At 72.7% G+C, this 12,532-nt stretch overlaps 3 protein-coding genes across 8 annotated transcripts; 1 reads left to right on the forward strand and 2 right to left on the reverse strand.

The window, feature by feature from the left end:
• Positions 1–600: 600 nt before the first annotated feature.
• SEMA6C (semaphorin 6C) lies at positions 601–7,555 on the reverse strand. Of its 3 annotated transcripts, none has more exons than XM_066985952.1 (17): positions 6,936–7,555; positions 6,750–6,864; positions 6,242–6,299; positions 6,103–6,162; positions 5,476–5,577; positions 5,283–5,373; positions 5,078–5,200; positions 4,911–4,999; positions 4,579–4,706; positions 3,795–3,926; positions 3,570–3,725; positions 3,028–3,246; positions 2,559–2,696; positions 2,384–2,461; positions 2,146–2,201; positions 1,826–1,873; positions 601–1,519 (listed from the first exon to the last, which is right to left on the reverse strand). In XM_066985952.1, the coding sequence occupies exons 1-17, from the start codon at positions 7,051–7,053 to the stop codon at positions 729–731; spliced, it is 2,502 nt and encodes an 833-aa protein (XP_066842053.1). In that variant the 5' UTR covers positions 7,054–7,555; the 3' UTR covers positions 601–728. The 3 variants fall into 3 exon arrangements, with proteins under 3 accessions (XP_066842053.1, XP_066842051.1, XP_066842052.1); XM_066985950.1 differs by having other exon boundaries at positions 4,579–4,808; XM_066985951.1 differs by having other exon boundaries at positions 602–1,519; positions 4,579–4,796; positions 6,103–6,159.
• Positions 7,556–8,689: 1,134 nt separating this feature from the next.
• LYSMD1 (LysM domain containing 1) lies at positions 8,690–10,257 on the reverse strand. 2 transcript variants are annotated; one of them, XM_066985963.1, is made up of 4 exons: positions 10,089–10,249; positions 9,442–9,713; positions 9,152–9,355; positions 8,981–9,113 (listed from the first exon to the last, which is right to left on the reverse strand). In XM_066985963.1, the coding sequence occupies exons 1-3, from the start codon at positions 10,188–10,190 to the stop codon at positions 9,220–9,222; spliced, it is 510 nt and encodes a 169-aa protein (XP_066842064.1). In that variant the 5' UTR covers positions 10,191–10,249; the 3' UTR covers positions 8,981–9,113; positions 9,152–9,219. The 2 variants fall into 2 exon arrangements, with proteins under 2 accessions (XP_066842063.1, XP_066842064.1); XM_066985962.1 differs by having other exon boundaries at positions 8,690–9,350; positions 10,089–10,257.
• Positions 10,258–10,544: 287 nt separating this feature from the next.
• On the forward strand, positions 10,545–12,532 carry SCNM1 (sodium channel modifier 1). 3 transcript variants are annotated; one of them, XM_066985964.1, is made up of 8 exons: positions 10,545–10,704; positions 11,181–11,251; positions 11,334–11,422; positions 11,505–11,602; positions 11,674–11,768; positions 11,875–12,011; positions 12,103–12,238; positions 12,307–12,532. In XM_066985964.1, exons 1-8 carry the CDS (start codon positions 10,654–10,656, stop codon positions 12,404–12,406), a joined length of 777 nt encoding a protein of 258 aa, XP_066842065.1. In that variant the 5' UTR covers positions 10,545–10,653; the 3' UTR covers positions 12,407–12,532. The 3 variants fall into 3 exon arrangements, with proteins under 3 accessions (XP_066842065.1, XP_066842067.1, XP_066842066.1); XM_066985966.1 differs by lacking the exon at positions 11,674–11,768; XM_066985965.1 differs by lacking the exon at positions 11,334–11,422.

Here is a 12,532-nt window from a genome sequence, read left to right on the forward strand (position 1 = left end):
GTCCTGTCCTGCTCCTACCCCTTGAAACCCCAGACAAAGCCAGGCGGGCGCTGGAGCTGCAGATGCCAAGTGTTTAATCGCCGCGAGCAAGCCCTGGTCCTACACAGTAGGACGAACTGAGCTGTGGCGCAGAGCCCCCGTCCCCCCCCGTCCCCATCCAGCCTTGTCCCCAGGGGGGGCCATGGCCAGCGGCGGCTCAGACGGCCCCCAGAGCAGTGAATAAATTAGAAAGGGGGGAAACAAAAAGAAAACCTGGGGAAGGCGGGGGTGGATGGGAACATGGGGCCTGTCCTCAGCCGGGACCGAGGTGGGGGCGGCTCAGGGGCGTGGGGTCACCGGGGCTGGCACGGAGCGGCTGGGGGGGCCCCGTGGCTCAGGGCTGGGGGGCAGCCTGGGGGGCGTGAGGACACCTGTCCCTGGGGTGGCTTGGGGTTGTGGGAACCCTGGCGCCCAGGACAGCGAGACTGGGGTGGCCTGGGGGCGTGGAGGGCCCCATCACACAGAGGGGGGAGGTGGGGACAGCTCAAGGACACGGTGATCCTCGCCATCCCGGCAGGGCGGGGGGGGCACCCTGGGGACAGGGTCCCTCATCCCTTGGGACAAGGGCGGGGGGGGGGGGGGAGCATGGACCCGGTCACCAGTGCGGGAAGATGATGGCTCGGGGGGGGGGGGAGCATCGGATGGAGCACCCCAGGGTGCTGAGGCTGCCGTGTCCCTGAGGCAGGGGCTCAGGGCTGCCCAGGGCCCGTGGGTACCAGCAGGGGCTTGGGCAGCACGGGGGGCTTCATGGAGAGGGAGCGCTGGAGGGGGACAGGACGGGGACCCCAGGGTGGCCCCCCTGGGGCCCCCAGTGAGTGCATGCGGGCCAGGCCGCGGGCCACGCTGGGCAGCCTTGCTGCCGTGCCCGCCATCCCCGCCAGCGAGTGCCTCTGCGCCAGGGGCCGGCGGGGCGGGGGGGGGCTGTCAGGGGGCACGTCGAGACGCCGGGGTGCCCCCTCCCGGGGGGGCAGGGGGACACTGGCCAGCGGCACACCTGGCTGCACCCGGTTGGCAAAGGAGCCAGCGGCTGCGGGGCCGGGGGACACCGGCCATCCCGACCCCCCCGGCCCCTGCAGCCTCTGCAGCCGTTCCTCCAGGGAGGCCTTGGGCGGGGGTCCTGGCCCAGGGGGCTCTGGACACCCCGGGGTGCCGAGGCCACGTCGGGGCTCTGCTGCCCGCTCCCGGGGCGTCCTGGCGGGGGGCTCCGGGGTGGCCTCAGGGGTGGGCAGCTCGGGGTGGTCCCAGTCACGGTCCCCTCCGTGGGGCGGCAGCGGTGGGTAGAGGCGGGGGGTAGGCGGCTGGGGCGGGGGGCACGGGGCGGCGGGGGGCGCCGGGGCACCCTTGGGTGCTGCAGGGCGGCGGGTGCAGGCCGCCAGCAGCCCCGCAGCCAGGGCGCCCAGCACGAAGGCACCCAGCACGCAGCCCACCAGCACCGGCACCGGCACCGCCGCCACAGCCCCTGGCACCGCCTGGCGCACCCCTGCAGGCAGCACCCATCAGCCGGGTCCCTGTGTCCCCTCCTCTCCCCCCAGCCCACTCCCCCCCATGGTTCTTGGGGCCCTTCTCCCATCCCTTGGGCCCCTCTCCCACCCCGGGGTCTCTCCTGATCCCAGGTCCCCTCCCTCATCCCCAGGTCCCTCCCCAGTCCGTAGGGCCCCTGTCCCACCCCTGGGGTCCCTCCTGGTCCCTGAGGGACCTCCCAGTTCCCGGATCCCTCCCCGGTTCCCAAGGTCCCCTCCCAGGGGTGTCCCGGTGGGTGTCCAGGGGACCAAGGGGTGTCACTAACCGTGGGCCAAGTCCCTGTCCTCGTCACCGTCCCCTGTAGCTGGTGCATCTGTGAAAGGAGAGGGGAGCTGGGCCAGGCCGCCCACACCCCCTGCCTGGAGCCACCCACGTCCCCCAGGGTCCTCCACAACCTCTGGTGTCACCCAGGTGCCCACCCGGTACCACCGGCATCCCCCTGTGACTTCATGTCCCCAGCTGTCCCCCAGCACCTCTCCAAGGGGCCGATGTCCCCTGTGTCTCTCAGCGTCCCCAAATGCCCACCCCCCCCGAATAGCCCCCATCCCCCGCTGTCCCCCCACGTCCCCTTGGGTCCCCCCTCACCGTGGCAGGTCCCTGTGAGCCCGGTGGCTCCCTCCACATCCTGCTCGAAGCCAGCCCTGGGGGCGCACAGGAGGGGACGCCTCAGCCCCTGTCCCGAGTGCCCCCACCCCGCGAGGAAGGGACCCAGGTGACCAGGGTTGTGGGGTGCGGGGGGGGCACACAAGCCTCCGTGCCCTTTGCAGCAGTGCGCACAGCTGTGCAAGGGATGGGGGATTGGAGACACTCTGGTGGCACTCACGGGAGGTCCTCAGAGAAGGGGACGCAGCCCCCGGGGGGCAGCCAGACACAGTAGGGGTCCCGGGCAGCCAGGCAGCTCCTGCACGGGGCCGGTGCTCAGCACAGACACGTGGGGCCTGGGCCCGACAGCAGGGTGCCCTTGCACGCCACCGCGCCCCCCCCACCCCGCAGCTCACCGGCGGCAGGCCCCGTGCTGGGCGCAGCGGCTCAGGGGCAGGCGCACGAGGCAGCCAGCGAAGGCGACGAACAGCTCCTGGCCTGGCGGGTGCAGCTCCAGCCCCAGCACCCGGCTGGCACCACGTGGCCCCCGGCACCTGGCCCCCCCCCCCCCACAATGCGTCACAGTGCCTGCACGCCCTCCCCATCAGCACCCAGAGCCCCTTGGCACCCCCCCAGCGTCTGGTAGCACCCCCTCAGCACCCATCTGCACCCTGCAGCCCCATGGCCCCCACCAGCACCCCATGGCATCTATCAGCACCCCATGGCACCTGCGTGCCCCCCCCCCCCAGCACCCATCAATGTCTCACGGCACCCCACATGGCCCCCCAGCACCCCCACGGCACCCACACCACCAGTGCACCCGTCGCCCTCCCTGCCCCACGGCACCCATGTGTCTCCCAGCACCCCCGTCCCAGGGCCACTCACCACCTGGGCTCGTAGAGGCTGATCTCCTCCAGCAGCAGCACCTCTGCACCAGGCTCCCCGGTGTCACCGGGCGCTGCGGTGCCACCAGCGTTCTGGACGTCCCCAGGACTACGGGCGGCTGCCAGGACCTTCAGCACCCGCCCGTCCTCGGCACCCAGGAAGAGCACAGTGTGGTTCCCCCGCGGCCCCGCGCCCACATCCACTGCCAGCTGGGTCAGCCTGCGCCACACGGAACCCTCGTGGGGGGCCGTGCAGCCCCTTGCACACCTTCACACCATGCCCTTGTACGCCACCGCACGGGGGGGGCTGACAGACTCTTGCACCAGCCTCACTTGGCCCCCCACCAGGGTTTTGCACGCCCTTGCACGCTGCCACGTACCCTCCCCCAGCATCTCACACACCTGCACACCAGGGCCGCGCACACCCTTGCACGAGCACCTTCCCCTCCCCACGGCGCCCACAGGGCCAGGGGCGCCCTCTCCTCGGCACCTTGCACAATGCCACCCCGTGTACCCAGGCCCACCCGCCCTGTCCCTGGGCACCTGGTGCCGGTGCGGGTGAAGAGGGGCCGTCCGCCAGCGGGGGCCACGGCGCCGTGCAGCAGCGGGTGCTCCTTGGCGAAGGCCAGCGTCTCGTCAGGGAAGTCCCCGGAGGTGACAATGGCAGTGGCCGGGCCCATCCCGGCACAGCAGCCAGGCCTGTGGCACAACCAGCGTGGGGACAGGCTCCACGTACGCGCCCCGGGGACCCAGCAGGGTGAGGAGTACCTGGGCCGGGGCACCCGCTCCTCGGGCACGGGGGGCCAGGCACCCGCAGCACCCCGGGGCTCAGCGAAGTGTCCCTCGAACGCCCGCTCCACATCCGCCAGGTAGAAGGCGCAGACGGCTGAGCCGGGGATGCTGTGGCGGTGGCAGGGGTGGCACCGGCTCTGGGGACACCCCTGACGTCCCCAGGACTGCCCCCTCTCCCCCAACGTTCCCTTTGTGTCCATGTCCCTGTGTGAAGGCATCCCCGTGCCCAGCCCTGCCCCCCGTGTCCCCCCGGCCTGGTCCCCATGTCCCCTTGTGTGCCCATGTACCTGTGTGCCCGCCCCCATCCCCACGCTCATGTCCCCCATGTCCCCATTGCCTGTCGTGCAGCCACGTGCCCCTGTCCCCATGTGCCTGTCCGCCACAGCCATGTCCCCATGCTCGAGTCCTCGTATTCCCAGGTCCCATTGTGCACCCATGTCCCTGTGTCTGCATGTGCCTGTCCCCATAGCCATGTCGCATGTTCACGTCCCCACGACCATGTCTCCGTGCTCCAGTCTCCCATTTCCTGGTCTCATGGTGCACCCATGTCCCCGTGCACCTGCCCCAGAGCCGCGTCCCCATGCTCACGTCCCCAACACTTTTGTGCAGCCACGTCCCTACGTCCCTGCGTGCCCGTCCCATAGCCACGTCCCCAGGTCCCCATGCTCAAGTCCACCACAAGACAATGTCCCCACGCCCGTCACCCTGTCCTCATCTCCCTGCTGCCTCTGCCTTGCTGCCAGTCCCTGTGTCCCCGTGCCTGTTGGGCTGGGTGCCGAAGAGGGCTAGGACAGCAGGGCGCCCGTGCAGGGCGTGGGGCAGCGTCACGGCCTCCAGGACGTCAAAGTAGAAGACGGCATCCCCAGGGACGGTGCACTGCAGCCGTGCCTTCAGGAAGGATGTCCAGCGGCGCTCGAGCACCCGCGGGGAGCCCCCGCGGTCGTTGCGGCACACCCGGGCCACCCGCGCCACCGCCACCTGCACGCAGAGCTGCCAGCGTCCCGCAGGGCTGGAGGCCCCGGGGGACGGGCACCGGGGTCCGCCCTGCGCAGGTGCCCTGGGGCAGAGCAGCGGTGCCACCCCCTCGCTCACCTTGCCTGGCGCGCCGAGCTCCACCGCGATCTCCCGGAAGAAGAAGTAGATGTAGGGGCCGTAGGGCAGCGCCTGGACGAAGTGGGGCTCTGTGGAGGTGGGGGCACAGGGCCATCAGCCCCCGTCCCACCCCGTGGCACCGCTCCCTTCCGTACCCCCGCCCCTACCCTGCAGCCAGCGGGAGCTGTACTTGAGGGTGCGCAGCGGGGGGCTGCGGGCGCCCAGGCTCCGGTAGATGACCGCGTCGCTCGCCTGGAAGTCAGCCACGGTGGCCGAGTAGAGGCTGCCATCTGAGGGCGTGGGGACAGGGACAGCAGCATCAGCCCCATCCCGGGCCCTCCCCCACCGGGACCCCGCGATCCCGGCACCCACCAGCAAAGAGGGCGACGTTGCTCTGCCGGGTGTCGAAGGGGCACCGGGCCTGGCCGCTCACCTCCTCGCCCTCCTGCAGCAGGCTGCGCGCCTGCAGGTGCCGTGCTCAGAGCCCCGCCGCTGCTCACCCCCCCCAGCCCCGCCGCTGAGACGGGGTCCCTGTGGGGATCCCAGCCCCGGCGGCCCCCCCCACCTCGTAGCTGCGGCAGACGGGGTTGAAGGCGTTGGTTCCGCAGGCGAAGAGGGTGCGGGCGTCGCGCGGGACCAGCACGCGGATGTAGTTGTGGCACTCGTCCTGCGCGGTCGCACGCGGATGGGGGCACGGGGCCAGCGGCCACCTGGCCCTGCCTCCCTCTGCCCCCATCCTTGTATTCCCCAGGCCACTGTCCCCATACCTGCCTCACCGTACCCATACCCTGCGCCCCACATCTCTAGGCCCCTACAGACCCCTGCCCCATACCCCTAATGCCCCATACCCCTGTCCCCTTACACCCCCATACCTCTGTACCCCCTAGTGCTGTACCCCTATACCACTGTAACCTGTACCCCTCTATCCTTATTGCCCCATAGCCCTACACCTTGCACCCCCATACCCTTACACCTCCATAAGCCCACACCTCTGTACCTTGTACCCTCCTACCCTCATACCCCATAACCCTGTACCCCTACGCCCTACACTCCCATACCCCCACACCCCTGTACCACCTACCTATACCCCCACATTCCTATACCCGGTACCCCCACACCCCATACCTCTGTATCCTGTACCCCTATACCCAGTACTCGTACACCCCATGCCCCCATATCCTGTGCCCCGTACCTGCAGCTTGCCCCGCATGGCGCAGCTCTCTCTGTCCCGCGTCTCCCAAGTGAGATGCTGCTGGCGAGACGGGGGTGGGCAGCAGGGACCCCCACCAAGACCCAGGCGACCCCAGGAATGGTGCTCCCGTCCCCCTTACCCGCTCAGGGTACAGCACCCGCTTGTCCTGCCCCAGGTCGAAGGCATAGATGTGGTCCCTGGGGGGGCACAGTGTGAACAGAAGGGGCGCGGGGACGTGCAAGGGGGCATGGGGACGTGCAGAGCACCAGCAAGGGCAGGCGGATGGAGGAGGGAACACAGGGTGCCCATGCCCACCACGTACAAGTGGTGCCCAAGCGTGCAGAAACGGACACGCACAAGCGTGCCTAAGCACGCAGCGGTTTGCACAGGCCAGGACAAGCACGTACAAATATACGCCAGCGAGCCCGAGACTGCACAAGCACAGGCAACTTTGCACAAGCATGGAGAAGTATGGACATGCGAGGACACGCGTGCACAAGCGTGCAGAAGCAAACAGGTCCCCAGAAGCATGCACCAGCACAAACAAGCATGCACAAGAACATCCAAGTGTGCACAAGTGTGCACAAGTGTGCACAGCCACGGAGAAGGACACGCAGGCACAGAGAGGGGTGCACAAGCGCGCTCACCGTGCGGCGACGAAGAGGGTGCCGTTGAGGCGCAGCATGCGCTGGAAGTCGAGGCCGAGCTGGGTGGTGACGTTGTCCCCCCGGAGACCCCCGAAGCGGGGGTAGGTGGCGGTGGCTGGGGGACGTGGGAACACGGTGACGATGCCCCTGGCTGGCCCCGTGCCCCCAGCCCCGGCCCCCGCTCACCTGCCAGCCCCACGGTGCTGCGCGGCACCAGGTCCCGCGGGAAGGACTGCGCCACTCCCCTGGGGGCCCCGGGGACCACGATGAGGACGAGGACGAAGGCCAGCAGCACCCCGAGCATCTTCCCAGACACCCGAAGGAGACGTGGGGCTGCTAGTGAGCCCGGACCCCTCTGGGCTGCAAGGGGTTAATCTCTACTGGGGAAACTGAGGCGGGAGCGGGGGGGACGTGGGTGCAGCACCATGGGAGGCACTGGGGACAGCGGCGGTGTCCCCCCCGTGCAGCTTCAGGCGTGGGGACAGGGCCCCAGTCCTCCTCCCAGTGCTTCCAGTGACCCTGTCCCAGTGCCACCAGCGCCCCTTACCAGCGCCACCAGTGCCTCCTGCCGGTGCTCCCAGTGTCCCTGTCCCCACGCCCCTTTCGCGCGTGCCCGTCCCCGATCCTCCCATCCCAGTGTCCCCAGTGCCCCAGTCCCAGTGCTCCCAGTGCCTCCCGCTCCCAGCGACCGCGGCCGGCGGCGGGACGGGATGTGAAGCACAAGCGCATGCAAGTGCCAGGCGCAGCGACACCCACCGACACCCACCGACACCCACCGACACCCACCGACACCGACACCCACCGACACCCACCGACACCGACGCCCTCGCCCCGTGCAGCACCCTCCCAGCACCGCCGCGCCCGGCCGCGCCCCGCAGCGCCCCACGGGCCCCGCAGCGCCCCACGGAGCCCGCCGCGCCCCCGGGCACCCCCCGCGCCCCGCTCCCGGTACCGGCTCCGCGCCGCGCCCCGAGCGGCCCCGCGGCCCCGAGCGGCTCCGCCCCGGAACGGGCCGGGACCGGCCGGGACCCTGAGCGGGGGCCGGGGGCGGGAAGTGACCGGGGGGGGGCTGCGGGGGGGGGCCGGGGCGCGGCGACGCGGGGACACGCGTGTCACCCCCCCACGGAGAGGACCTGGGCGGGGCCGGGATTTGGGGGATTTGGGGTTTTCGGGCGGGGGGGGGGGGCGGGGGCAGAGCCGTGACACCGCCGTGGCTTTGCCCCCCCCGTGTCCCCCCCCCCCCGGCTGCCCTATAGATAGGCGCTAATCCCGCTAATGAGCTGATCCCCGGGAGCTGCGGGCGGCAGCCTCCCCCCGGCCGTGCACGCGCGTGTGCGAGCACAGCCGCTGGGGGGGGGGGGGGGGGCACACGGGTGGCGGGACCCCCACGCGCCCCCCCCCCCCGCGTGTCCGCGGGCGGCCGCCACCTCCGCCCTGCGCTGCCGGGGGGGGGGGCAGGGATCGCGTCCGTCTGCCCGTCCGCGTATCCCCGCGTGGCCCCCCCGTGGGGACCGGGAGCGCAGTGGGAGGACCGGGCCCCCCGCTGCCACCCGGGCTCCGCGACCTCCGGCACCCCCGGAGGGGACCGGGGGACCCCGGCGGGGGGGGGGGGGGGGGGGGGCGGTGGTCCCGGTGCCCCCGGGGTGCGGGCGCACGGCGACATCTGGCGGCACCACGCGGCGTGGCGGGGCCGGCACCCCGGTCCCGGGGGGGGGACCGAGGGGACAACGTCCGTAGGGGGGTGCTCCTGTCCCCAGGGTGCTGCTCGTGTCCCTAGAGGGGTGGCAGCACCCCCAGGGTGGTTCCCGCGTCCCCACGGCTGTGACCGCGTCCCCACGGCTGTGACCGTGTCCCTACGGCGGTCACGGTGTCCCCACGGCGGTCACGGTGTCCCCATGGCTGTGACCGTGTCCCCACGGCTGTCACGGCGTCCCCACGGCTGTCACGGTGTCCCCACGGCTGTGACCGCGTCCCCACGGCTGTCACGGTGTCCCCACGGCGGTCACGGTGTCCCCACGGCTGTGACCGCGTCCCCGGGGGGCCACACGCAGGCAGAGCGGGTGACAGTGCTCCATTTTATTTACAGGTTCTCGGGGTAGGGAAAAGGGGGCGACCGACCCCATCCCCGTCGGGGTCCAGGCACCGACACGGGGAGGCTGGGGGGCTCCCACCCCCCCCCCCCCCCACGGCAAAAAAAAAACAACCCACGAGGGCAAACCCATACAAATAAACACGACCGGAGGAAAGAGACCGGCCGGTAAATCTTGCCCCAGTGCCTCCCAGTGTCCCCACACGAGGGCTGGCTCCCGAGCCTGGGCCTGGGTTTCCCCAGAGCGGGACGGGACCCCCGCGGGAGGCGGCAAGGGGACGGCGCCCCCCGGCTCCCCGCGTCCCGTCCCCGCGGGACGTCCCCGCGGTTCCCGTCGCCGTAGGGCGGCAGCCGAGGCGCCGCTGGCCGCCGGCCCCGCCGTCACAGCGTGAAGATCTCGTCCTCGGCGTCGCGGAGCGCGGCCGCCCGCGGCGTCCTGGTGAGGGGCCGGGGGCCGAGGCGGGGGCCGCGGGGGGAGCCGGCCTCCGGGGGCCCGGTGCCTTCGGCCTCGGCTGTGCTGCAGGGGACACGGGGGCGGCGGTGAGGGGGGGCCCCGCGGCCGGCGCCCCTCCGAGCGCCCCGGGGTGCGACGGCCGCGCTCACCCGGTGCTGGCGGCGCGGAGCCGCTGCGCCGCCGCGGCCTTGGAGCGGCCGATCTCGGCGTCGAGCTGCCGCAAGAAGTCGGCGGCCGAGAGGTCGTGGCGGGACGGGGCGGGCGCGGCGGCGGCGGCGTCCCCGGGGCCCGGCGGTGTCCCCACCGCCTCCTCCTGGCGGCGGAGCCCCCCCGGCCGCGCCGGTGCCGGGATGAGGAGGGTGGGCTTGAGGAAGATGGTGTCCGAGGTGTAGAGGCGGTTGGCACGCAGGATCTGCTCCATCTGCCGGGGACAGCGACGGGACGAGATGGGGGCGGGAACGGAGAGGGACAAGGGGGGGACGGGGACGGGGACGACGGGGCCGGGGCAGAGGTAAGGACGGGGACAGGGACAGGGACGGGACGGGGATGGGACGGGGATGGGACGGGGGGATGGGATAAGGGTGGGACGGGACGGTGACCGGGAGGGGCCGGGGCCGGGAGCAGGACGGGGACACAACGGGACGGTGGCAAGAGCGGGACGAGGGGAGGGACGTAGTGGGATGGGGCCGGGGCCGGGGCCGGGCCAGGAGCGGACGGCGGCGGGGCCGGGCGCAGTGCCCGGTCCGGTCGGGTCCCGGGGGGCTCAGCCCGGTGCCGCCCCGGCCCCGCCGCTCACCGTGACCCCGTAGCGCAGCGCCAGCCCCGGCAGCGTGTCGCCGGGCTCCAGCCGGTGCTCCCGGCCGCCCGCCGCCCCCCGCGCCGGGGGGGGCCCCGCCATGGCGGGCGGCCCCGCTCAGCCCCGGCCCGGCGCGGGGGCGCCGCCGCTGCGCCCCGCCCCGCCCCGCCCGCTCCCGGGCCCGGTAAGGCCCGGCCGGCCGCGCGGAGGCCTCTGGGACGTGCAGTCCTCTGAAGTCGGGGCCCCGCCGCTGCTCCGGGGCCCCGCGGCGCCCCCCGCTCCCAGCCCCCCGGGGCTGCTCGCGCCCGCCCAGCTCCCGCCCCTCCGCGATCTGTGCCCGCCGCTCCCCCGGGGGGGGCTCCGTGTTCTTGCCCGGCGGCAGGGCACGTAGAACTACAACTCCCGTCATGCCACGGGGCCCCGCAGCACCGCGCGGCGCTCCCGCCCCGCCTCTTTACGCTCCCCATTGGCCCCCCGCGCCCGCGCGCGGCCCGCCGGGAAAAGCGACCCGGAAGCGGGAGGGGGCGGTCCCCATAGTAACGGGGCGGCCGCGCTGGGGGCCGCCATGTCCTTCAAGCGGGACGGCGACGAGCCCGGGCAGCTGGCGGCGCTGCAGGTGGGGCCCGGCGCCCCCCTCCCCCGGCCCCCGGAGCTCCCTGCCCCCGGGCTCCCCCTGCCCGGGTTAGCCCCGTTCCCCCCGCTGCCCCCCCGGGCCTGCCCTGCCCCGAAGCGCTCCGCCCGGCCCCAGCCCCCCCCCCCCCCCCGCCCCCCGGTGCAGTCACCTCCTGCCCTGCCCCCGGAACCCCCGGGCGTTTCTCTGCCCCCCCTCTCCCCGCCCCCCGAGCCCCCAATCCCCCCCCCCCCCCCGTTCCCTAAAGCCGCCCCGTCCCCCGCCTCCAGCGCTCCCGGTTCCCGGTCTCTGCACTCCTGGTCCCGCCTCGCAGGGGGCGGCGGGCCCGGGGGTGGCTGCGCCGGCGACGGGGGCTGCTCCCTGCCACGTCCCCCCCGGCGGGCAGCGGGAGCGGTCCGGGGGCCCGGGGTGCCCGTCCGGGGACGGGATGGGCACTCGCGCGGCCTCTCGCTCCCTCGCAGAAACGGCGCGTGGCGGAGCTGCTGGCCAACTACATCCCCGAGGATGAGGCGCTGCTGCTGCGGAGCGGGAGGTGAGCGGGCCCCCCCCCCCCCGGGGCCGCGGGGCCGCTCTGGGGGCTGCAGGGCGCTGATGGCCCCTCCTGCCCGGTACAGGTACGCCTGCACGGTGTGTGCCCACCGGCCCGTCTTCGACACGCTGGAGGTGCTGGCAGTGCACCGGGCTGGCAGGAAGCACCTGGGCAGTGAGTGCGGGGCTGGGGGGGGCTGCTGCTGGGGGGGCCGTGCCGTGAGCGCCTGCCTGCCTTCCCTTCCCTTCTCTTCCAGGCCTGCAGCGCTGCTACGGCAGCGAGCGCTGGCGGGAGGACGCTGCGCAGGAGCAGCGGCACGAGGAGCTGGTGCGGGTGGAGGTGGCGGGCGCGCAGGTCGGTGCGCTGCCCTCTCCCCTTCCCTGGCACCCAACCGGGCCTCCCTGAGCTCTGCACCCTCTCCCCAGGGCTCCCCAGCCCCTTTGCTGGCCCGGACAAGGAGGATTGCCCAGAGCGCCCTGCTGAAGGCTGCTCCCTACAGCAGCTGCTGCCGGAGGACGGGGTGAGGCCTGCAGCTGCGCTGCTGGGGCGTAGGGAAAGCTGCCGGCCTGCTCCCACCCGCCCACGTGGGGTGGTCTTGCCCTAGGCCCGACGCTGTCCCCTTACAGGGCAGCTGGAAGCGGCGCACGAGGGGTGAGGACCCAGCTGGGGCCGAGCACTGCCCAGGCTCCCTCGCAGGAGGACAGGGCCGCCGTGGAGGCCACCCCTGCAGCCCTGCTGCCAGGGCACCGCAGCAGGCAAGCAGGTGAGGGCAAGCTGCGGTGGGACAGTGCGCCTGGGCGCTTTCTGTCCTTTCCGTGGGTGTCACCATCCTGCGCCTCTCTCCGCTCTCCCAGGTGCGCTGAAGGCAGCTTCCACCCACGCCGGGCAAGGCAGAAAAGGAAAAGCAGCGTCGTCATCGCCTCCGAGTCAGCCCGAAGCCCTCAGCCCTGCGAGGCGCCAGGCGCTGGAGCGGTACCTGCAGCTGCGGAGGTGAGTTGGGCCCTGCTGACACGGGAACCCCCCGCGAGCTGCGCCTCACGCCCTCTGTCCATCCCCAGCGCCGGCTGGATCCAGGATCGCTCTGGCAAGTGGGTGAAGGATGAGAACGCGGAATTTGACTCCGATGAGGATGAGCCGCCTGCACTGCTGCCAGCCTGAGGTCCCTGACCCCCAGGGCTGCCCCTGACCCCACTGCGTGCCACAAGAACAGAGGCAGCTGGAAGCAGACGAAGGAGGTGTTCCAACTGTTGGGGCAGGTCCTGGGAAACACGGTGTGAAACTGGG

Source organism: Anser cygnoides, chromosome 33, assembly GCF_040182565.1.
Source record: "Anser cygnoides isolate HZ-2024a breed goose chromosome 33, Taihu_goose_T2T_genome, whole genome shotgun sequence".
NCBI classification, from domain to species: Eukaryota; Metazoa; Chordata; class Aves; order Anseriformes; family Anatidae; genus Anser; species Anser cygnoides.

What these genes read in the sequence shown, in the direction of transcription:
- SCNM1 (XM_066985964.1), top strand. Translation starts at nt 10,654, where the DNA reads ATGTCCTTCAAGCGGGACGGCGACGAGCCCGGGCAGCTGGCGGCGCTG. An exon ending in CTGCTGCTGCGGAGCGGGAG is followed by an intron (nt 11,252 to 11,333) that starts GTGAGCGGGCCC and finishes TGCCCGGTACAG; the next exon opens with GTACGCCTGCACGGTGTGTG. An exon ending in GCACCGCAGCAGGCAAGCAG is followed by an intron (nt 12,012 to 12,102) that starts GTGAGGGCAAGC and finishes CCGCTCTCCCAG; the next exon opens with GTGCGCTGAAGGCAGCTTCC.
- LYSMD1 (XM_066985962.1), bottom strand. Translation starts at nt 10,190, where the DNA reads ATGGCGGGGCCCCCCCCGGCGCGGGGGGCGGCGGGCGGCCGGGAGCAC. An exon ending in CGCTGCGCTACGGGGTCACG is followed by an intron (nt 9,714 to 10,088) that starts GTGAGCGGCGGG and finishes TGTCCCCGGCAG; the next exon opens with ATGGAGCAGATCCTGCGTGC. An exon ending in CTCCGCGCCGCCAGCACCGG is followed by an intron (nt 9,351 to 9,441) that starts GTGAGCGCGGCC and finishes CCTGCAGCACAG; the next exon opens with CCGAGGCCGAAGGCACCGGG.
- SEMA6C (XM_066985950.1), bottom strand. Translation starts at nt 7,053, where the DNA reads ATGCTCGGGGTGCTGCTGGCCTTCGTCCTCGTCCTCATCGTGGTCCCC. An exon ending in CAGCACCGTGGGGCTGGCAG is followed by an intron (nt 6,865 to 6,935) that starts GTGAGCGGGGGC and finishes CACGTCCCCCAG; the next exon opens with CCACCGCCACCTACCCCCGC. An exon ending in TTCACCCGCACCGGCACCAG is followed by an intron (nt 3,247 to 3,569) that starts GTGCCCAGGGAC and finishes CGTGTGGCGCAG; the next exon opens with GCTGACCCAGCTGGCAGTGG.